The following is a 21955-nucleotide window of genomic DNA, read 5'->3' on the forward strand; positions in this document are numbered from 1 at the left end:
CATGCAAAGCTGTGGTTCTACCGCTGTAAACCAAGCGCAAAGGTCCACGGAATTTCTGAACATTGTCTCTGTATCCAGTCACATATCCAGTATTTGATTCAGTATTTGGGCCAGTATTGGATGGTTGATCACCCACTTTGTACTGAATCTGCGGATGGAGTCCTGTGTAGTTCTCGTGCGAAATTCGTGTTGCCTGTGTAGGCCTTGACGACTACAGCAGTGGAGGCCAAGTTCATTGAACACCGGCGACATCGGACACAAAACATTGAGTAGCATCGTGAGATGGCTCCTCAATGGCCAGATCAATGTTAGTCTGCAGTACTCTGGTGATCTAGCCACAATGCGCCGACAAAATGACGCGCCCCTGTGCATGCATGTGACCAACTCTGCAGGAGAACATGACAATTATCGCCGAGATGATATGCGCAACAAGTCCATCACCCACTAGGTATGTATCAATGTCAAACATGGCGAAGACCGTGATTAACAGCTGAGAGGTCCGGCTTCCCTGACATCATTTATGACAGTCCGTCTTGATACGAGACCACCTTGTTGTACACCTCGAAGAATCATGGAATAATCACGACTCTCGAGGAGCGAGACCACGCTGATCCAACGGTTGCTACCGTTGCCCTGGGACGCGACGCGAAGTCCAAGCAAGAGCCTGGTGAGCGCCTCCAAGAATTCGCCCCTGAGACGGCGGTGATGAGTGCGATTCGGGCTAAGATCGACGGGTTCCCGAGGGAGGTGAGGCGGGCGGCTGGGATCTCGTCGTACGACCCGGAGCTAGAGGAGTGACACGATCTGGCTGCCGTTTGACAGAATCCAGATCGGACCCGCGGGGACCCCCCCGGTTCGGTGGTCACAATGATGAAAGCCCCGGGCTTACAGCGAAAAGAAGGGGTCCAAGGCGGCCCGAACTCCAGTTCCAACAAGAAGACATGGGGGTATCAGCGAAGACTGTCTGTCCCTCGAATTATCGTCTTCTCTCTTGTCTTGGGCCAATTCCGCTCTTCATCAATTGCGGCAATAATCTGAAATTCATCCACGGAAACATGCACCAGGCCGGCCACTCAGCTCCATCGTCTCAGTCACCGGTGTTCAAGATGACGAGCCGGAAATAAATGGCTGATGAAGCAAGACACTTTCCGGGGCCGCGCTGCTGGGACCGTTCGTTGGAGACAATTGCTTGGACGATCCAACAAAGACCCTGAACCAGGTCTAGATCATGAGGCTGTCGCAATGCAAGATTATCCAATCAATCCCGAGGCCGGACGTCGCCACCGCGTGCGCGCCATGCATGCTGGAGTGATGTTCGTGTTTCTCTCTCTGCCAGCACCGGCCGGGGTGCATGCGAGCGCTGCCTGGCTGCTCCCCATCCTCCGGGGCTGGAAACACCGTCACGTCCCGGCCGCCGCGGGCCTCTGGCCGAAACGTCATGCAGGGGTATTTTTTGTCATTTTTGCACTGTTCTTCAGAGTCGTCTCAAGAGCGTAAGCAGGATGCATAAGTTTCTCAGTTTTGCTTTTTGGGAGCTGGAAGCCTTCCAAGGAATAAAAATCTCCGCGTGGGATTCTGGCGTGTGTTCGCGGCGATCTTTGCTGCTAGAGGCAAAACCGCGACCCCCAAAAAGTGAGGCTGGCCAGGCCGGTCACATTCTCCCAGGTCGACATCGCTGCAATTAAATCTCGGACTGATCCTGTTCCGCCGCTCCCCGATCCAATAGAGGTCTCGAGCAGCTGGGTACGGGTTCTCGTCACTTGCATGTGCACACACTAGACCAGCCGACCGGGTCCTAAAGGCGAAGAAGAATGTTGAGCAAGGTGGCTAATACCATGGTGATGATGCACTCGCAGCCAACTTGCAGCACCCTGGCTGGGACATCATCAAGCCAGCCGAATGCACCCTCATCTCCGACGTGGGCCATGTTCTCGGGGGAGAGCTGCAAACTGCCGATCCCATGCGATACCCTTGCCTCGTCGGGGTCTACGAAGAAGACGAGGCTCGTCAACCTGCTCGTGACAGCCTCCAGTACCCGGCTCCGCGAACCAATGCCTCACTGCTGGGCGGTGTTATTCCCTGCTTGATAGCTTCTCCTATTGTCTCTTTGTGAGAAAACCACCCCCGGACTTCCCAAGGGCATTGTGACGGACTCGACTTGCCTCACCCACGAGGCTGGGCTGGGCCACAGCAGACGCCGCCGCCCTTGTCCAACCTTGTCACCCACTGCTTGGGATTGGAAACGACGAGGGGTGGATTATCAGGATGATGGCAATCTTCATCCACACAAGCGTGTGTGCCGCAGTGCGACTCTGTGCATGCCGGTTGCTTTTTCCACAAGCCCATTTCGTCAGATTTTACAGAAAAAAAGCCGGTCCCGGGGCGCCGTCGATGAACCATGTACGACCATTCCCCAGACACCCACTCGAGAAGTTATTGTCATGAGGGTTGAGGCGTTGTCTCATCCATGACTGAAGAGCCGGATTGAAAAAGAAGCCCGTCTGCCGCCTGTCCTTCATGGGCCAAACATAGAGAGCTCCACAGACTCTGCTCTACCCTCAACTTTCACTCCCAATCTCTCGTGTTAGTTTCAGTTCATCGTCACAGAACGAGACTTAATTACAGATTCACTCCATCTTAAGTGGTCCTATTCACACTTTAAGTCGTATCAGCCAATCCCGTTCGCAACTACACGAATCGCCAGCTACCGTCTGCAGGGCGTCGTGCCGTATGCGTTGGCGGGCAGCTCTCCCCCTCTAACAGCTCCAGCGGCGCGACAGGATGAATGGGTTATCAGACCTTAACAGCATCACCTGTCTCGCCCGCCGACGTCGCACGCAACACGGACAGGCTCCGAGATTAGGTGTGTTAGTCGGCATTTTCTTTTAAACTTTCTTAGATCGATCCCTCGCATCCCCCCCATCCGTTGCTGGCGCACCCGCTGTACCGTCGGCAGAGATGAGTAATCCTCTCCGTTCCAGCTCCTTGGATGCGCAGACCGCCGAGCCGGCGGCCGATGATCTGGACGAGCCTCCTCCCCTCTCCCGTGAGACGACCCATTTCAACAACGGGCCTTCACCAGCTGCTGGACGAAGAGGTGGACAGTTCACCCTCAGTCGCCGGCATTCTCAACAGCTTTCGGCGCAGCGCCGCAGCCAAATTAATCAGCACCAACAAGGCCACTCTGGCGACAGTAGTAGCACCGTTTATGAGGAGTTGTCGGGTTTAGCACCACCGCCGCCTGGTAATAATAACATCCAAGAAGAAAGCGGCGTGGTTATTATTCATCCATCTTCCCCAAATCCTCACTCTCAACACCAACACCAACACCAACACCACCATCACTCGCCCATCACCCATGATCATCATCCTCAATCCCGCTGGCAGCAGCATCAACAACAACAACAACAACAACAACATCACCCCCAAGAGAGTCAGCCCAACGGCCGGCAAGAAACGACAACAGTAATCTTTTACGATACCCAGCCGTACATCCAGCCTCAGCATCAAAACCACTCCCACCCAAACCCACCACAGCAACAACTACAACACCACCACCAACACTTCTCATATACATCGCCCCCTGAGTCCCATCAGTCAGCGTCGCTCACCTCCTCGACCTCGGACTCATCATCCTTCCTCCGCCATCCCCACGACCCTAGACTGCTCCAGGCCCAGTACCAGGCAACTGCAAGCAGCTTCGACCTGCCCCCAGACCCCAACTTCACCCCTAACGCCAGCGATCTAGTCCCGATCCAGCTCCAGGGCTCAGTGACTGCACACACACACATCCCTCAGCCCCAGCCGCCGCCCTTTGTTGGTTTCCCAGCGCCGGGCCCTGCAGGACCCGCCGCCGCTCCGTTCATCCACGCCGGCGACGACGACTTCTTTCATCCTCACCCTCACCCCCATCATCATCCTCATCATCACCACCACCACCGCCAAAACGGCGTTCTCCAGTTCCCAGGCGGCTACCCGATATCATTCATGCAGAACCCGGAATTGTCAATACTCAATGCCGAGTCCTTCGACGATGGCGTGCCGGGGTTCCACGCACCGCGGAGTTTGCCCCCGGCTGGGAGGTCTCGGGTAGCCGGAGAGGAGTCCGGCAAGTCGAGGAAGCGGACCAAGACGCAGGCTGTCGACACCTGCGAGCAGGAGGAGGAGGAGAAGAAGCGGTCGCGAGGCAGACCAAGACTCGATACCAATGACGAAACAGCAAAGGATGTAAGTATGGTGCTGCTGCGTGACGCAATGTGCTGTTTTTACTGGATTATGAATGAGTTCCCCCGAGTTTATGGGTCGAATGTATTTGGATACCATGGTCTAACCCTCATCTAGCGCCGTCGCACCCAGATCCGCCTGGCCCAAAGGGCTTATCGGAATCGCAAGGAGACGGCAATCCAGACTCTGGAAAAGAAGGTAGACCAGCTCAGGAGCAACAACGAGGAGATGAGCAAGGCCTTCATGAAGCTGTACGACTTCGCTGTCGGCAAAGGCATGCTGGACACCGCACCCGAGTTTGGCAAGCAACTCCAGGCGACGACTGAAAAGTTCTACTCGTTGGCACGGAGAACCAGCGAAGACGGCGGGAAAGACGTCGACATGGCTACCGCTCCAGACCATGAGTCCGAAGGACACAGGTCAAGCCCGAACAGCAACCCCGACAAGCCCAGCGAAAAGTCGCCTTCGCCAGACAGGGCCCAGCCAGAGGCCCAGCCCGACCAGGTCCTCTACGGGGGGTACATGGTCGAACATACCTCCTCGGCCCATCATCATCCTCATCATCCATCTCACGCCCTAACCGCCATCCACACAACCTCCTGGGCGCACAACAGCCAAGCCCTCGAAGCCCGCACCATCGCCTCCCAGGCACCGCTGGGCTACGAGATCGTGACGGAGCCGACGCCGGACAATGCAAGCTTCCCATTCGGTATGTCCCTCGAGGGTAGCGGCCTCGACACGGCGGGCCTCCTAGACTCGTCGGGCCAACCCCTCTCCTTCTCCGAGTCTCCTTACTCTCTCCTCTCGGCGCCGAGCTCGTACGCATACCAGGAGCGGACGTTCGGGCGGCGGCTGCAGCGGTCGACGCTGGAGCGCGCGTACGTCCTGATGCGCATGCCCAACCCGCCGCCGAACCGCATCGCCTCCGTCTTCGGCTTCTGCATGCTGTTCGAGCCCCGCGAGAAGATCGTCGAGAGGCTGGCTAACCGGCTCAGTGTGAACCAGCGCGAGACGCTCTTCAACTGGAGGTTCCCGTTCCTGCACCTCGGCGGCGGCGGGACCTTCTTTGACGAGATGCGCAATGAGATGGACGCGAGCGACTTGCCGAGGCACGACAAGTCGTTGCGCACGACGCAGACGCAGGTCGGGAACCAGGGGTCGCTGGAGCCCGAGAGGCAGAAGATTGACTCAATGTACGGCATCGGTCCGTGGAACGCGCAGACGGAGGAGATCCGCGACGCGAGGGTCGACCACAAGCTGCGCATGTCTGTGCCGGGGTTCGACGGCGACTTTTACGACGCGGACGAGGTCGAGTGGTCGCTGCGGCAGAGGGGCGTCGTCATTCCGCCGGCAGCTGATTTCGTCACGGCTGAGATCAACCCTGCCGACTTTACGGATGAGGCCATCGCAGAGAGGAATTTCAACCCGCTTGTTGACAACTACATTGCAACGACGATGGCTGAGAGTAACTTCAACATGGCGGCCCCCTTTGGCGATAATCCGCAGTCGCAATCGACGGGCCAGCCCGTGAATCTCGAGGCAACCGGCACGCCAACGCTGGATTTCATGGGCACAACCGCCCAGGGGGCCCCGTCGACAATGTCGATGGAAAACCCGATGAGTCTGGACCCGACTCTCGGTGGGGATCTATTTGGTCTAGGTGCTTCTACACCCAGCCAGGTGCCGACGCCGGCGTCAGCCAGGCGGACGGTCACCATCAACGTGGGGATGCTTGTACATGGTAAGTGATTCCGCATGTCGGGCCGCTGAGAAGACAAAAACACTAACACGTCGCACAGAACTTGGCTCTCGATCTGTCTGCTTGGGCAGGTCACCCGGGATCCGGCCGAAGGACGTAAATGCTGCATTTTGGAGTTCGTTGGCGGCGTAAATCTGGGGGATTGTATTTGCAAAAACTGGTCTCGGAAGGCGTATAGGCATGGGATCCTGGTGTCGCAAAGCGTGGCCGTGAGGTGAACACAGGAACCGCTGGCCAAGGGATACGTGTAGAGTTCTTGTTACATACTTCAAATGGTTGGGGGGTCATTCGGTATCTCAATATCCCATGAGGGCTGACCGTATGGACGTCTGCTTCGCACATATCCCAGTGACATGGAAAGGTGTCGGGTTTCAGGGGTCGGTTATCCTCATTATACTATCATTACTATTCACAATCCCAACATATGTACAATAGCGTCATAAACATGATCACGTTTAGTTGTGAATGTACTCCGCAGGCTCAAGCTTCGCATCCTCGCATCCTGTACCGGCGGTTACCGGGTTGCAGCGCGCGGCCAGCCCATTGTCAAGACGGGCAGCGTAGTCGACGCCCCAGCGGGAGCTCATGCCGTAGGCCTGGAAGTCGGTCGACACAACCTGCGCGCCGCTGGTGAAGGCCTGGTCGCGCATGCTGGTGGTGTCGTTGGACAGGAGCGTGTCGAGAGGGACGTCGGCGCGTGTGCGGACCCAGTAGCCGGCCTTGACCTGCGCCTGGATGTTCGCCTGCTCGGCTCCAGTCGGGTCGTTGAGCTGGAAACGGTCAGCGGGTCGAATTCCACATGCACACACACGAAAGACACTACTCACCTTTTGGAACGCGCAGTCGGACTGGCCCGGGGCGGAGTTGGTGAAGAGCACGCGGCCCTCAAGGTTGGGCTTGCCAAGGGTGTAGGCGTCGCGGACGGGGTGGACGGGCCCGTTGTCCATCAGGAACAAGACGCGGCCGCGAGCGCTCTCGAGATCGGGCCAGCCGTGCTGCAGGACGGACTGCTCCAGCGTCAGGTTGCCGCGGCGGATGTCGTCGGGCGTGACGAGCTCGTCGGCCGCGAAGACGCTGCGGATCTCGTCGTCCAGGCCCTGGAGGAGCTCGGTGTTGTTCCACGGGATCGGCGCGGCGCCACCCTCAGCAGCATAGGCCTCCTCGGCGGTCTTGAACTCGATCATGAAGGGGATGGGGACGTGGTCGGGATGCGCCTGGCTCCATTTCTTGACAACCTGCAAGCATCCCACGAAGGTCTTGCAGGTGGTGTGGTAGTCGGCGTCAGCGACGTGGAGCACCTTGATGCCGGGCTGCTGCAGGTCCGGGTCCGGGGTGGTGGAAAGATTCGCCAGCTCGCGGATAAGGTGGGAAGCATAATGCCCGCCCTCGGGATCGGCAAAGATGTCAAGCTCGAAGTTGCGGATGGACTGGTACTGCGCCTGGATGTCGAGGGCCGGGTGGGAGTACCAGTAGTTCTGGGTGTCGGGGAGGATGGTCCTCTGGGTGTCGCGCTCCTCCAGCGGGGACTCGCGGTGGTACGAGTTGTGCGTGCCGACGACCTGGATCTGGTTCATGCGGAGGCCGCGGGACCAGGTGAGGCCGTTGCGGGTGAAGGTGTCATTGGGGGCGGCGGATGTCAGGGGGAGCAGGACTTCATGGATGTTAGGGTTTCGGCCGGAAAGGATGGGTGAGGGCACCGGAGCTTACGGAGGGCGGCGGCCGCAACGGCCAGGGACGAGATCACCGGTGCCATGGTAAGTTTGGGTGGTATTGGCAAGGCAGACACTTCAGCTGGGGAGCAGAATGAACAGCAAAGTTCTCGAGGTCTGGGACAGTGCTTTTTTATGTTCTGGCAGGGTTGCATCGGGAGACATCCAAGAGAAACCCGGAAGGACCGCAGAGGCTTCCATCATGGTCATGGCAACGGAGGCGCCGGAGGGGCGTACCAAACAGCCGGGCCAAGTCGGCGCACGTGGGACGCAACATGACGATGTTGGCCGTCGTCGTGGACAAGGTCCTGAACAGGCGACCGCGGGATTAAATAACGTTGAATTTTAAAAAGAGCGCGTTCCTGGCCATGAAAAGCAAGCAGGCCGGGATGCTCAAGGCGGAAGTGCACTCCGGATGGGGATTCCAACTGGACGGCGATGAGGGGAAGCTCGCCGGTTGGAGATGAGGCCCCCACTGCCGATGCCGTTTTGCCCCGCACAACGAGCTTCCCGACTTGGCAAACATACCCAGGGGTTGGCCAATAGGCATCTTGGGGAGAGGCATGTGGCTTTCTAGAGCCTGGATGGTACATGGTTCGTTCGTTCGGTCTGCGGTCCCCGAACGGGCGCCCGCGGTGTTAGGGGCAGGTGGCTGGTTATGCTCTCATGCAGTGTACGAGGAATCCGATTATTGCGTAACTATGGTTCAGATAGCAGAATTCCATTATTCATCATGGGAAACAAGATGAAAACCCGCGGAGCTGTTAGTTCATCCACCTTCAGACTACTGATGTTGGGTTGCCCATGTTCAATGAATTTTCATTTGTGACCATACGCGTCCGGGACGTTCGCAACTCAAAATGATGTTGTTCTACCTAAGCTGCCCTAGATGAAATCGATCATAACATCAAGTACCCAAGTATCGACCCTCTTCCAACGTGCAGCAAACTCAACTCCTGTCTTCACCGGCTATTGCAGAACATCGCGACTTCGTCATCGACCACGACTTAACTCCGCAACTCATTACTACAGGATCAATCCTAACGATGACTATTGCATGGACGCCACATAATTCCCACAAGGCACCAAAATTACCAGCATGCTAGCTCTGTGTCGCAATCACGACGCCACACCCGTCCTTCGCCAGCCCAAGGAAGCTCTGGCCCTGCTCCTCTATTCACTCTCAGCCCGCCTTCGGTCCCGAACCCGCCCCACAGCGCCGTGGCGCACCGTCCGGCGTTCTGGATCTGCAGCCCGTCCCGTCCGTGAGGTGTCCCGGCCTGCCACACCATCTGGCCCTGTCATCCATCGCCCACATCCTGCCATCAAGTCGGGAGATTGACAATATGGCATCACGGCCACCTTGCACTACGCAATCGAGTACATAAGTGCGGCAGGGCCAAGCTTTCAATCATGTCTTTCTCCCTCAACCAGGCGCTCGCGCATCATCAGCATTCCTTCTTGCGATAACTTCACTCTTTTACATTCCAACTGCAGACAGTCTTTTCACCAGCCAGATTGATGAATCCGGCATCCCGTTCTTTCATCATCACACCGAGTCACACCGAGAAGCCATTCTCGTCCCCTCCTTATCGACAATCACGTTATACCCCTCAGGCCGAGGTTGCAACCCCAACAAGACCAGAATCGAGATCGCTATGCGTCCCCACACGGCACGTCTTCTACCCCTCGCCGCGGCGCTGCTAGCCGGCACCGACACGTGCAGCAACTTCGCCAACGCAAACCCCGTCTCGCGCAGGATGCCCGACAACACCCAGCCCGTCGGGACGAACCCCATCGCCAACCCCAAGGTCGACTACCTGGGCTTCCAGACCGCCGACAACAGCTGCTCCCACCGCGATCTCGGCTTCACGGGCGCCATCGCCGGCAAGTACTACGCCGTCTGGGGCGACACGCTCTGGTGCGATGCCGGCGTGACGGACCCCGCCAAGGACATCTCCGGGTTCCACGGCATGGTCCGCGACGCCGTGTCGGCGACCACGAACAACCCGCTGCTTGTGCACGACTTGAACCTGGGAAGCAACGGGCGCCAAAACCAGTTCGTTCCCTTTAACGCCTCCTGGGGTGAGAAGCAAGACACTGGGTTTGGCGGGACCAGTTTGGTCGAGGTGAATGCTGCCACTAAAACCGGCGCGGTGTTCTACCTTGTTGTAAGTTGTCATCTCATTGATCGCATGTAAAGAAAGTCAAAAAGTAACACCCCTCCTAGAACCAAAACTCCAACGGGCTCGTGGGCGCTGGCATCGCCAAGGTCGACGTCATCAACGGCACTCCAACCGTGACCAAGCGCTTCGGCGATCAGGGCTTCTGGTGGCCGGCCAACACCAACCCGCGATATGGCGACATCATGGCCTTCCGCGACCCCCGCTCCGAGTACATTTACGCCTGGGGCGGTCCCCCGACGACCAAGACCGGCTGGGTCGACGGCAGCTACGTCTACATGGTCCGCGTCAAGGCCAGTGACGCCTTCGACTTGACCAAGTACCAGTACTGGTGGGGCCGCCAGCAGGGCTGGAAGTCGGACCGCTTGACCACTTTCACGTCTGAGACTGCCGTTCTTTGGGGCACTGGCCAGGGCCAGGTTGTCTGGAACCAGTTCTACCAGTGCTACATCATGGTTCACCTCGGTTAGTATTCTCATCGACATATATGGGGTTTGAGTTTCGATTGACTAATTCTGTATCAGGCATTGGCGGCGGCGCTGTCTTCTTGAGAACAGCCCCTAGCCCTGAGGGCCCGTGGACTCCCGATGTACAGATCTTCCAGGCTCAGCCTATTGATAATGGCCTGGTCTATGCTGGCGTTGCTCACCCCTACCTTGACGATTCTGGAAAGACTTTGACCATGTCTTTCACCAACAATAACAGAATCCAGGTGATCAAGGCTACCTTCTCCAAGTGAGAAGTTACAAATGATGAGGGATGTAACGTGGATAACAGGAACACGACAATTTGGGAACTCGTTGATGAACTATTTTATTCTTGTACATAGGTAGACATACTTCATACTTCGTGTATGCACCGTTTCGAAGCTACAAATATTTAGGTTGATTCCCTGATTTCAGGGCAAGTCCAATCGCAAAAGAATTGTGCCAAGCTTATTCAGTATGTTCATGTCATTACACAACACCTGGATTACGACCTGTGTCTCAATCCAGGAAATCGACGATAACTTTACTCGTTTACACTACCTTACTAACTAGACTATCTCACGTACTCGAAGACGCCTCAGCCAAATGGAATTTGGTCAAATAGGAAGAATACTTACCCTGACTTCACACCTCAATTCAAAGGTAACAGCTTGGAAGCTACGGGAACTCCTAGCTAGTTTAATTTAGTTATCAAAGATTTTGGGCGTCATGGGCGACTCCTTTGGCACCTATCGACTAGATAATACTTGTATCATTCAGGCGGGCAAACCATGATTCATGTTGCTTTGAATTATACGTTTTCTCCTCCTCTCCCTATCGTCGCATTGATGAATACACACGTTGAGAATCGAAGGTCTGGTGAGAGTGACTTCAAGCACGTGCCACCATCAGCCACGGCCCACGAACATCATAACCACGAGAACGATAACGAGAACGAAGACTCTTTGGAAGCACTAGGTCACCAAGTACACGTAGTTTAATTCAGCCCTAGGAGGCTGCGAACTCTGCAGCAAGGTGTATTCCTGTCGACGGAGCCCACAGTTACACGCGCGTCTACAGAGACGTGGCGCGTTGTTCCGATGGAGGGTGCGGATGGTTTCCGAACACTCAAGAGCCGCTACTTACGCCGTGCTTGACAGCAGATTCATGAACAGACTGTAGATCGCCAAGAGATCTACCATGCTTGCCGTGAAATATCACGATAAAGCATCGAGCCCGGGTAATACATCAGCCCATGAGAAGAAATCGGGTAAAGTCAAGTCACGAATCACCAATGTGCTCTTTCCCAAGTGACGTTGCCTATGGTCACCTAGCCCTACAGCCCCGAGACCGGAATTACTTGAATAGGTAACGAGTTGTAGTAGTGTTCAGACTGAGTCCTCATGTTGTTCATTCCCGTGACTTCAGAAGAATTCTCTCAACAACTAGATCATCGTTGACCCAGTAGCTCGCGTCACGACATGGAAATGATTTATCAAATAACACTGGAGACTCTAGTCCTGAATGGGAAGCAGTCATGATGCGAACCTCATTCCAGCAGACTATTCCTAGATCTTGGAACAAGTGGATGAGACGTAAAGAGAAGTAGCTACAATATCTTCAAAGCGGCTTGGCGAACGACTCAGCGACCATTATCTTCTTCTTGGCAACATGGCTGCCTGGAAGAATGGCCTGATTCTAGTTGCTGAAGTCAAATGACTTCTTGGCAAGCGGCGATAGCACCACATACTCGTCATCTTCGACGTGGCTTGCCTCTTTCAACCCAGCGATGATCTACCTACCCGTCGCTGATGAGTTGCGCCAGTTGATATCGTCGTGATGATCGACATCGTGCTTCGCGTCGTCGACATGGGCGCGAGTGTGTTCACCAAGTTGCCATTCACATGTTCAGTGCCATCGCCACCCGAGGGCGACACCTCATGACCAGAGTTGCCGGTCTGCCTCGTGCTAACGACATCAGTCAATTGATGAGTGCCAAGAAAGTCGTGATAGACATGGTACGGATCTGCATTCCTCCTTTGGGGACCTCCGCGACCTGGGCCGGGTTGTGATAGATAATGGCGGCGTCGGCGGCCAAGTCGAGCTGGGCTTGGCATCAACTCTGCACCGGTATCGAAACGCGCACTAGAAAGCAGTGGTGATAACCCTTGGCCTTGTTGATGAAATCAAAATTTGAAGGCAAAAAAGGTCTTGAGTCTTGCAAGTGCCAAGAAAGGAAAAGACACCAGCCACTCCGCTCATCGGGTAGGACGGCGCCAAGCCAAGAGTCAAGAAGACGATGCCAAGACCTCGCGATGTAGCAATCGGCGGTGAATAACTTCATGTGATGAGCAGGCGAGACTCTTTTAATCTTACTCGAGCAGTTGCGGGGAAATCAAACATTTGGGGTATAAAATTAGATAGATAGGGGTCTTGGCGCTGTCTCTTCTGCCACGCTGTTGCCAGCCCAAGGCTGATTGGGAAAAGAAGCATGGGGTCCTTGGCCCAAGTGTCTGCCCTGCGCCACGTTTTGACACCATCATCCCAGCTGTCCGGGGGGCACGGAGGCAAGGGAAAGCGGGAGGGGTGCCGTCGATCACAGCAGCATGGCAACATGCAGAGCCCGAGCTCCGTTGCAGTCGGTTCCGACGGTTCGGAAATCATGTGCGCGTAAAAGAGCCGAATACGTTCATACTTTGTGTCCCCTCCTCCTCATCCCGCCAGGGTGGTTCGTCTGCTTGTCGAAAGTGCCCGGCCACATGAGCTCATGGGCACCATCGTAACTGGCTAAGTTGCCTTGGGTCTTGGCTGTTCAAGCGTGCACAGTCACTGCAGGGTCCACCCCATCATGTGGTTTCACCTAGAAAGCTTAACGGCCCGTTCCGAATGCCCTCACAGAAGCCGCTATTAATATCTGCGTCATGAGACTGAGAAAGCTGCACCAGAAGCGCCGACGAGATGTGAAAGAGACCATCAAGTCTTGGCGTTTGATTCTGAGCAATAGCACATGTCGCTTGTGTATAGCATCGACATTTGGGTTCATCCTTGGTATCCACGGCACGCCGCGGTGCTGGGGAGCTTGGACGCAGACCTTTGGGCAGCTGAGTTCTCGGCACGCGGCGTACGGCACGTCAATACCCTGCCATCCAAAGCGAGTTCAACCTGGCAGCCAAGACCCTTTGGGAGCTATGAGCATATGAGATCTATATCTGAGGCAACCTGATCAACCGTCGATCCCTGTGAGGCAAGCCGGGCGTCACTTGTGCTTTCCTGAGGCTCTGGTGATTCTTGGCACAGCGACCTTGATGTTTCGCGCCATGAGGCTCGGCCGCCGTCACCTTCAGTGAGCTTCTCCGAGACGTTTTGACATGCCAAGCCGGCCAGCTGCATTCTCGGGCACTTTCAATGTCCCGGCGGACTGAGTTTACAGGCTGTCAGCCTGATGATCATCTGCACATCCCGTCGTGGGGGCGACCGGAAGCCCGTTCGAGCATTTCATCCCATCTTTCTGTTATCACCAGCCACGACGAGTGCGGGGTTGAAGGTGTTTTGCTATCTGCATATTGGCTTTGCCAAGACCTTGGATTCAGAAAACGAGACAAATTCATGAATTAAGCGGGCAATTCTAACTGGGAATCATCTATTCTGGAGTTGAGTCGAAGAGAGAAACAGTCAACCAAACGAATCAATCGAAACAGCTGTTGGAAGCAGAAAAGCAAAGCCTGTTATCCAGGATGGGGGTGAGCGGATTAGCGCAGCAATGTAGTCATCAAACCCTTCCTACTTCTGCGGGAGATAGCTGGATGCCGCTGACCGAGACCCGTCGAAGTTGCTTGTTGAAGTCATCGGGTAATTATTGACTTGATCCTCTGGGTCTGAAATGGTGAAACGGGTTGCCGCAGAGTTGCTGATAATTCGTGAAGGGTGGAAATAATTGAATGCTGCTGACACAGCAAGCATCAACAGTGCGTCGAAAATGTAGATGTATACTTCCTTGGACTGTAATTCCCCGTCTTCGCCCATGACATACTCAATAACTCGGAAGACTGAGCGAACCAGAATAAGAAAGCTCGCAACGTAGAGCACTTGGAGGAGGCGTCGCCAAGGGGTTTTAACCACAAGACTAGTCGGGGTGGGGTCGCGGTTGATTCGAAGATGAAAAAGAATCGTAACAATCATGAAGAAGCCGAAAAATAAGATTTGGATGCCAAGTCCAACGATGATAATCGTTTGGCCCAGATCCTTCTTCTTTTGGGTGTCTGCACCGGCAAGTTGCCCACCACCTGAGACACGTTAGCTACTGTTGACTCAGATGCTCTGAGCGGGCCATGACCTACCGATTGCCTGGCCAAAAATAGACAAAATGTCTCCAAGCAAAAAGAATTTCGTGAGCCACTTTCTCCGAATGAGAGAATGTTTCTCAGCATCCAGCAAGATGACTAGTCTCCCAAACACCATATAGATCGATGCGGCGTAGAACGGAGGCCCCAACAGCAAGAGCAAAGCTTGAATAATGTAGGGCCCCTTTGTCCAGTTCGGTGTCTCAGTTGCGTTGATCGCTCGGCCGGCATATCCTACAACCTCAACTGTGGCCTGTTAGTTTCGCTAACTGACGAGAAAGAGCACATGCCCATACCGATGCAACCAATTAAGAATGGTATGAAATACCAGGTTCTGGTTTTGACAAGCTGAAATGCGTGGCCGGCTGCAGAAAGTCCGAAGCAAACGGCAAAGATAATCGCCGCAGGCAAGGAGGGGTCATAGCGGTAGTAATCGTTCGCCATTGTTGTTTCTTTGTTGCGGGACGGAGTTCTCGAGACTTGTGGCTCTAACTTGTCGAAAAACGGTCGTCAACTTATTTTATTAAATCAATGGCTGAGTTTCGTTTTGTGTTGATACTAAATGCAATTGATTGTTGTACCAATGCAGACCTCTGGCTTTAAGCACTCTCTTCACCAGGTAATAGTTCTACTGCTGGAACGCCCGGAACCAATCCCTCTTGTCAACCACACTAAGTCTGCCAGAATTGAAGCTATCTCTGCTCAGCCTCTACAGTCAGACGCAGAAACGAGTGGTGTTTTCTACGACATACGAAAGAGAAAACGAGAACGGATAACCGATAACCGATAAACGATAAACGAGCCGTGTTCCGATGCCTGCTTATGTTCATGACATTCAACTTTCCCATCATGCTCAGCCCTGTGGGGAGTGCTTGAAGGCGCGCGAGTGATTGCATAAGCACTCAATACATGACTTGTGTACGAATTCCTGCGAGAGACTAAATCTCAACCGTTATGCTGCTAGCGCCATTGAATAGAGTGACAGCTGTCAGTGCGCCGAACATCCGTAAAATACTCAAATACTTGAAATTACGACAACCAAGACGCCGTGCTAGGCAGGGTTACGACTAGACACGATGCCCCTCTAACTGGAATAACCAGAAAGCCGCTCTTTGTGATTGGCCCTCGGGGCTGGCAGACGCTTCTCCCCGTGTCTACCGCCGAAAAGTCCTGCTCCGTGTCAGCATATTGTAGTAATCGGATACAGAACCCCGGTTAAAGGCGTGGAGGCAGTGTCGTTTTCGGATCGCCTCATCATTGGCCAGTATCTCTGCGCCGAGTCAAAATCTTCTCGGCCGGGGATTGACCGGGGATTGACCCCAGAGGGCCCGCGGAGCGCCCGGACGCTCTTCACCACGGAATCCACGGGCGCGGGTGGTGTGTGGCTGGTCGTGCTTGTGGTGCTGGTCTGCGCGTGTGCCGTCTCTTGGAGTCTTGGGAGCGCCAAGACTTTGCCGTAGGCCGATATTTCCCTGTCAATTCAAATTGGCTGGCAGTCTCCGGATCGAGGCTTAACTCAGGAAACCCCCATCTCTTCCAAGAAACTCTATTCAGCAGAGGAGGTGGGCGGGAACATCGGCGGACGATCTGGGCACGGCGACGCAATACTGAGGCTTAGCTGCTACCTGCTGGGCTGAGCCTGGTCTTGGCGATGGACGCAGGATTAAACGACACAGGTTTGGCCTAACAATCGTGAGAGGGTATTTCATCAAAAAAGCCTTTCTACCAGATACACCAACTCTGACGAAATGTCTTGGCAAATTCGCGCCCTGGTTTTCCTCTTTAGTCTCAACAGCTGGTCTGTCTCTTCTTCATCTCATTTGCCGCGGCCGCAACGTCGACCAGAAGCCGTTTCACTGGTTCTATATTCAGCCTGTCCATGCAAGGCTGTCAATGCGCCAGCGGGAACCACGTTGGAGTTTGGAGCGCATGCTGCTGCAGATACACTACCTACAGTAGAGACGACCGTAAGGGCTCCCCCACATGACGCACGTACTTGAAAGGCTTAGCCAGACGACCCTTTACCGCTCCTGGCCGCTCCTCCCGCGGACGCGGAGCGTGTGAGTGTGCGTGTGCGTGCGGCGGCGGGGGACCCCCCCCATCACATCACTGATCAGGGAGCATCGGCCGTCATACATGCTCGTTAAGGTATCCAGGCCTGCCGTAGAGAGGTAGGGGTGCGGCATCTCCGCCCGTACGACGAAGAGGGGACGGTCTTGGCGCGACTCAGTTTCCGCGTCGCTGACACCGTCACCCCTAATCACCGTCGCCGGCTGGGAATACCAAGGAACCTAGTAAGCTTCACTTCTCCAATTTTTTCCCTTCCCATCTCGAGCCCTCTTCCCTCCAAGCTTCATGGCTAGCCTTCCGGACCCCCGTCCGGCGGGGTGATGAAATTGTCGATGGTTAAGTTGTTCGAATGGCAGACTCAGGGCTTGGCATTCCCGCGCATGTTCTATCCGTATCTTAAGAATAGTGCCCTTGACCTGTCAGTAAATGCGTCAAGTACTGAGGTATTTGTGCCTGACTGCCTACTGCAAGATCAGACGAAGCCTGGGCGTACCCGTTGACTTCCCCATCCGTCTTAGCTTTGTTTAGTCGGCGAGCAACAGTGTTCGACAAGGCTCAACACAACAACACCCTCGTCTTGGCTATCTTTGGAGGTGGCCGGCGTATATACAGAGCACACATACTCCGACCAAGACACCAGACCACCCCCACCAGCTCGTCCTTATTAACTGGACCTTGTCCTCAACCTCGTCCTCGTTGTCGTTTTCGGATATCATTAATCATTCTCAATGTTGCCCTCTCGGCAGTGAAATCTTAGCAAAGAAGAGCCGCATACGATCTCACCATGAAGCGTTTGGGGTACAGGAAATCTCGAAATGGGTGCTTGAGATGCAAGGAGAGAAGAGTCAAAGTAGGTCGATGCAACCTCCCAAATTCCCCTGAAGCCCCTGGTGCCACTTAGAAGCCGACACTCGATGTTGAGATGTGAGACTAATACGCGATCCTCCTGACGTAGTGTGACGAAAACAGGCCATGCAGTGCCTGTGTGCGCCACGGGCTGCCTTGCAGTCTACTAGAAAACGCGGGAGCGTCAACAAGCGGCTCGTCCCAGGTGTCGGCACAAGCGCCGGCGGTAGGGCATCGGGCGAGGCGATCGGGATCACGGGTAAGTTCTGTTTCCCCAAGAATCGAAACTCTTTGGTGTTGAGGTATCTCGTTCTCGGATCTGACAGCGGCGGGGGTGGATAGGGGTCGGCAACGATTAGGCGGAGGCCAAGCGCGCAGTCGCCCGCGTCTCTTTCGCCACAGTCCGCAGCCGGATCACTCGGTGGCCACCATGGCGCGTCGAGTCCAGGAGGGCAGACTTCTCCGTCTTCGCAGTCGGACCCGTTCCCTTACTTTTCACGCTTCCTAACCGACCTGAACAAGACAGAGACGGCCAGCGGCTGGATCTCAGATCTCGAGCTTATGCACCATTACACTTCGGTGTCGTATCGAACCTTCTCACACTCCTCCCAGGCGCAGAAGACGCTCCAGTATGATGTGCCAAGAGAGGCGCTCTCTTACCCCTTTCTGCTTCACCAACTCCTTGCCTTCTCAGCCTACCATCTGGCATACCTCCAACCAGACTGCCGCCATGCCTACCTTATGCAGGCTGCCCAGCACCAGAATGACGCCATCAACGGCATGAGAGGAACTTTGCTCGGCACAATCTCCTCCACAAACTGCCACGCCCTCTTCGCGTCTTCCATCTTCCTGACGCTAAGCGCCTTCGCCACCTACCCCAGCTATGAGAAGTACAACCCAACCTTCTCACCCATCGACAGCATGCTCGACATCTTCACCCTGACAGACGGCATGAGCGTGATTCTGCGCGCTTCAGACGACGATCTGCGCAAGGGTCCGCTGCGCGAAATCTTCATCCGCGGCCCCGGCGAGCCTCAGACGCCGGAACCGTCGCTTCAGCCCCTCTTTGAGCGGCTTCCCCGGCTCAGCACCCGGTTAGCCGAGATCGGTGCCATGGAGACCTCTACCGAGGGCAAGTACACCATCAATAACGCGGTAATAGCCTTGAGTGAAGCTATTGCCAAGGTTTCCACCATGAACGCCATGTCTGCCCCAGTTGAGTTTCGCGCGGTATTCTTGTGGCCCGTACTCATGTCAAGCGACTACCTCGACATGTTGCGGCGCCGTCATCCCGCAGCTCTCGTCGTCTTGGCTCACTATTGCGTCATTATCAACATGGCAGAACCGTTCTGTTGGTTTCTGAACGGCTGGGCCCGAGCTCTGTTGTCCATCATCTCGGAACAGCTTATGGGCACGGCGTGGGCGGAGCTCATCATGTGGCCCATAGAGGTCATCGGAGTGGGAAGCTACGAGTTACAGATAGAACACATGGCGCACGCCATGCCTGTCGTACTCTAAGTTTTGCTATTTCTTTTGCAGTTCGTCTCTTCACGATATTTGGAGACAGTTCACGGTTTCACAGCGAGGCGGAGCGGTTCGCAGCTGGATTTGGATGCCCATTACAGAAATCAGATTTACAGCGTCTTCAAGTTTGGACGGAAAAGGGCGTCACTGGGTTCAGCGCAGCGATACAAATGATAAAGGTTGCCAGGCTGGGACGGGCAAGACGGAGTTTGTGTGAGGCCTTCCACGGCCCCGGAATTTGGAGTACGGCTCTTCGGAACTTGGCAAACCTTGAAAGGCACGCAGTGACGCTGTAAGGTTTATGAAATGTCAACTCTGTCACTATTCTATAGGAAGAATACTTGTAGAAACTTTCATCCCATCCCATGGATCCAACGGGCCGTCTGTTCCGAGCAATTGGCTCAGCCTTGTGCATTGCTGTCTGCCTTGTGTAAGTCAACACGCGAGAACGATCGCAATATCGCGGGTGCTAATGGTTGTTGTATTGCAGGGTGGGAGGTCATGCTGCCCTTGCGCAATGTGGAGCTAGAATGTTACTCTACGAAAACGAATATCCTGCGTGAACGCTAAGAAGCATGAATGCGTATTTTGCCATGTGCAATTTCCACTCGAGGACGTTCTTGCCAAATGTTCCTGCTAGCAACATTTTCCAAGTTGGCCTGAGAACTGAAAGCAAAAATGCCAGAGGAAAGGTGCAGTGATTTCTGATCCGCAGAAAAATGTTGACGCAAGCTAATACGGTGCTTGACAGCCGGAATGAAAGTTCTTTGCGCGATCAAGTTGGTGTTAGGGTCAGCCTTTAGTACAAAGACCTCGCTCTTAACACCCGATGCTCCTTCTTGGCCAACGATGCCTCCGACACTATCGAACTTCATCGGGAGGTCCACGATACCGCTCGCACCGGCCGTCGAAAGAACAAGGGCGCTGTCAGTTTGTTGGGTGAAGTCTTCTCCCCCAAGCCCCTGAAAGGCTACTTCTGGCAAGAAGTTGCCCTTCGTCGTGTGGGAGGCAATGGCAAAGCCTCCGTCAACAAGCTGGATGCTGTCTATCCATGAAGGAGTATCCGCCATGGATCCTACATTGATCTTGTGGACCCGAACGTGCCACCCTGGGAAGTGTTCCATGGCAGGCACCAAGGTCGTCTCGATCCACAAGTCAAGATACTTCCAAGGCTTCCAGGTGCTGACCAGAGATTGTACCTCAAAGGACACTTCGTCTCTGTTGATGATAGATGTGGCCTCGAGACGCACATCAGTGGGTTCCCACCGGACCTTCCAGCTATCGCCATCGTCGTTGCTAGCGCAGAGTGTGCTGTCAGGGGCTATCTGCGTAAGCATGTTCCCTGTTGGCACGCTGAATGCAAAGGTAGAAGAGTAGGCAAACTTGCCATACTTGGCCTCCCTTGCTTTGAACGTCTTGGTTGTCATCTGCCCCGAAGACAAGAACAAGTGGTGTTCAGGGGTGCTGCAGAGGATCTGCCTAGGGGGCCAGACCCCCTCGATACGATTCAAACCCTCATGATTCGGTATCCTGTTGCTTTTCCACTGTGCGCCGTCAAGTGGATGAGGTAGTTCCTCGCTTGTCCAAAAGGGGTGGTCTTCGTCGAGTCCTAGTACTATGAAGCTTTTCAGACACCAGTACACCGACTGCGGCGAGTTGTAGTCTTCGCTCAGGTACATGTTAGGATATGCGAAGCCGATGCTTAGCGTCCCGTCTGTATTGAACATATCATGTTGCTTGGCCCACCAGCGGAGATGCCGAAGAAGCAAGCCTTTGACAGCTCCGACATCGTCAATTGGAGCCGGCAAACTGACATCAGCCGTTGCCGCAGCGGCCCAAAAAGCCGCAAAGGCGAATCTGTACGTTAAACTTCGGCCGAAAGGTATCGCAGCTCCTATGCATAGTCAGTCTAGAGTACCGTATTGGAACAAAGAGCCTACCATTGGTATCGAAATATCTCCAATAAGTCGACGCGAACTCCCTTGCCTGCTGTTTGTACCTCTCTACCCTCTCTTCATCACCCACAGCAAACCTGACATACAAGAGTTGGGCAAACTGGATGGCGAAGCTGCCAGAGTAGTAGTCGGCTTGCTTCCTTTCCTCTCCCCAAAGCCCATCGCTAGACCAACCCTCGCCAAGGTAGAACGAATCTAGCAACTCGAAGTCTTCCTCCATGAAGTGACGCACACTTTCCATTTGAACGCCAAGAGTCTTGACAAGAGCAAGGTTGACAAAGATACGGAACCAGCGCCAATTGTTCTGTGGCATCTTCTTGCCGTTAATTTGGCCTAACCAAGTCCGCAATCTCCCCTTGGCCTCTCCGTCGCATGATGCCAAGAATGCGTCGGGGGAGGTCAAGAGTGTAAATGCGATGGACTCCATCTCCACCATCCGTTGATCAATATCTCCCACGTTGCCCCAGTACTCCTCAGATCCAGGATCGGTGCCTGCCACTAGTCCCGTCGTCCAAGAACTGAGATCCACGCCATTGTTGGCGTCGAAGCTGGGTTCGCGGAGGAGGCTAGCAACCACCCAAAGCGGGCGGGCGAATCCCTCCAACTGGGCCGAGACCTCGTCGAACCCGGCAGCAGTATTTGTCGCGAGCTTGATTCGTGCTTTCTCAGTTGACTTGTACAACTCCAATGGGCCGATCAGGGCGGCGGCAGCCCGCACGAGATCGCCGCGTGTGCGGAATTGATTGTCTGAGAAACCGACCAATGGTGACATTGTGAAAGACAAGTCTGCTGCAGATTGAGAACAGAAAGTGACGGCAAAGCAAGAAACGAGAAATGTGTTGAATGTCGACTGTTATGATCGCGGCCTATGAATGCGA

At 54.8% G+C, this 21955-nt stretch overlaps 6 protein-coding genes across 6 annotated transcripts; 3 read left to right on the forward strand and 3 right to left on the reverse strand.

The window, feature by feature from the left end:
* Positions 1-3358: 3358 nt before the first annotated feature.
* On the forward strand, positions 3359-6115 carry CGGC5_v006696 (uncharacterized protein; the record flags this gene model as incomplete). Its single annotated transcript, XM_032031480.2, has 4 exons — positions 3359-3433; positions 3487-4227; positions 4342-5965; positions 6024-6115. 4 exons carry the CDS (start codon positions 3359-3361, stop codon positions 6113-6115), a joined length of 2532 nt encoding a protein of 843 aa, XP_031889434.2.
* A 323-nt stretch (positions 6116-6438) lies between these two features.
* On the reverse strand, positions 6439-7736 carry CGGC5_v006697 (uncharacterized protein; the record flags this gene model as incomplete). The annotated part of the gene is made up of 3 exons (XM_032031481.1): positions 6439-6753; positions 6811-7634; positions 7691-7736. The coding sequence occupies 3 exons, from the start codon at positions 7734-7736 to the stop codon at positions 6439-6441; spliced, it is 1185 nt and encodes a 394-aa protein (XP_031889437.1).
* Positions 7737-9350: 1614 nt separating this feature from the next.
* CGGC5_v006698 (uncharacterized protein) lies at positions 9351-10614 on the forward strand (the record flags this gene model as incomplete). The annotated part of the gene is made up of 3 exons (XM_032031482.1): positions 9351-9863; positions 9923-10340; positions 10400-10614. 3 exons carry the CDS (start codon positions 9351-9353, stop codon positions 10612-10614), a joined length of 1146 nt encoding a protein of 381 aa, XP_031889436.1.
* Positions 10615-14122: 3508 nt separating this feature from the next.
* Positions 14123-15126, reverse strand: RTA1-7 (Protein RTA1; the record flags this gene model as incomplete). The annotated part of the gene is made up of 3 exons (XM_032031483.1): positions 14123-14625; positions 14680-14928; positions 14979-15126. The coding sequence occupies 3 exons, from the start codon at positions 15124-15126 to the stop codon at positions 14123-14125; spliced, it is 900 nt and encodes a 299-aa protein (XP_031889431.1).
* A 2410-nt stretch (positions 15127-17536) lies between these two features.
* Positions 17537-19116, forward strand: CGGC5_v006700 (Sterol uptake control protein 2; the record flags this gene model as incomplete). Its single annotated transcript, XM_032031484.1, has 3 exons — positions 17537-17602; positions 17804-17857; positions 17941-19116. 3 exons carry the CDS (start codon positions 17537-17539, stop codon positions 19114-19116), a joined length of 1296 nt encoding a protein of 431 aa, XP_031889430.1.
* Positions 19117-19688: 572 nt separating this feature from the next.
* Positions 19689-21849, reverse strand: CGGC5_v006701 (uncharacterized protein; the record flags this gene model as incomplete). Its single annotated transcript, XM_032031485.1, has 2 exons — positions 19689-21016; positions 21063-21849. 2 exons carry the CDS (start codon positions 21847-21849, stop codon positions 19689-19691), a joined length of 2115 nt encoding a protein of 704 aa, XP_031889433.1.
* Positions 21850-21955: the final 106 nt, after the last annotated feature.

Source organism: Colletotrichum fructicola (genome assembly GCF_000319635.2).
Source record: "Colletotrichum fructicola Nara gc5 chromosome Unknown KSG_Nara_v1_contig03, whole genome shotgun sequence".
In the NCBI taxonomy this organism is placed as follows: Eukaryota; Fungi; Ascomycota; class Sordariomycetes; order Glomerellales; family Glomerellaceae; genus Colletotrichum; species Colletotrichum fructicola.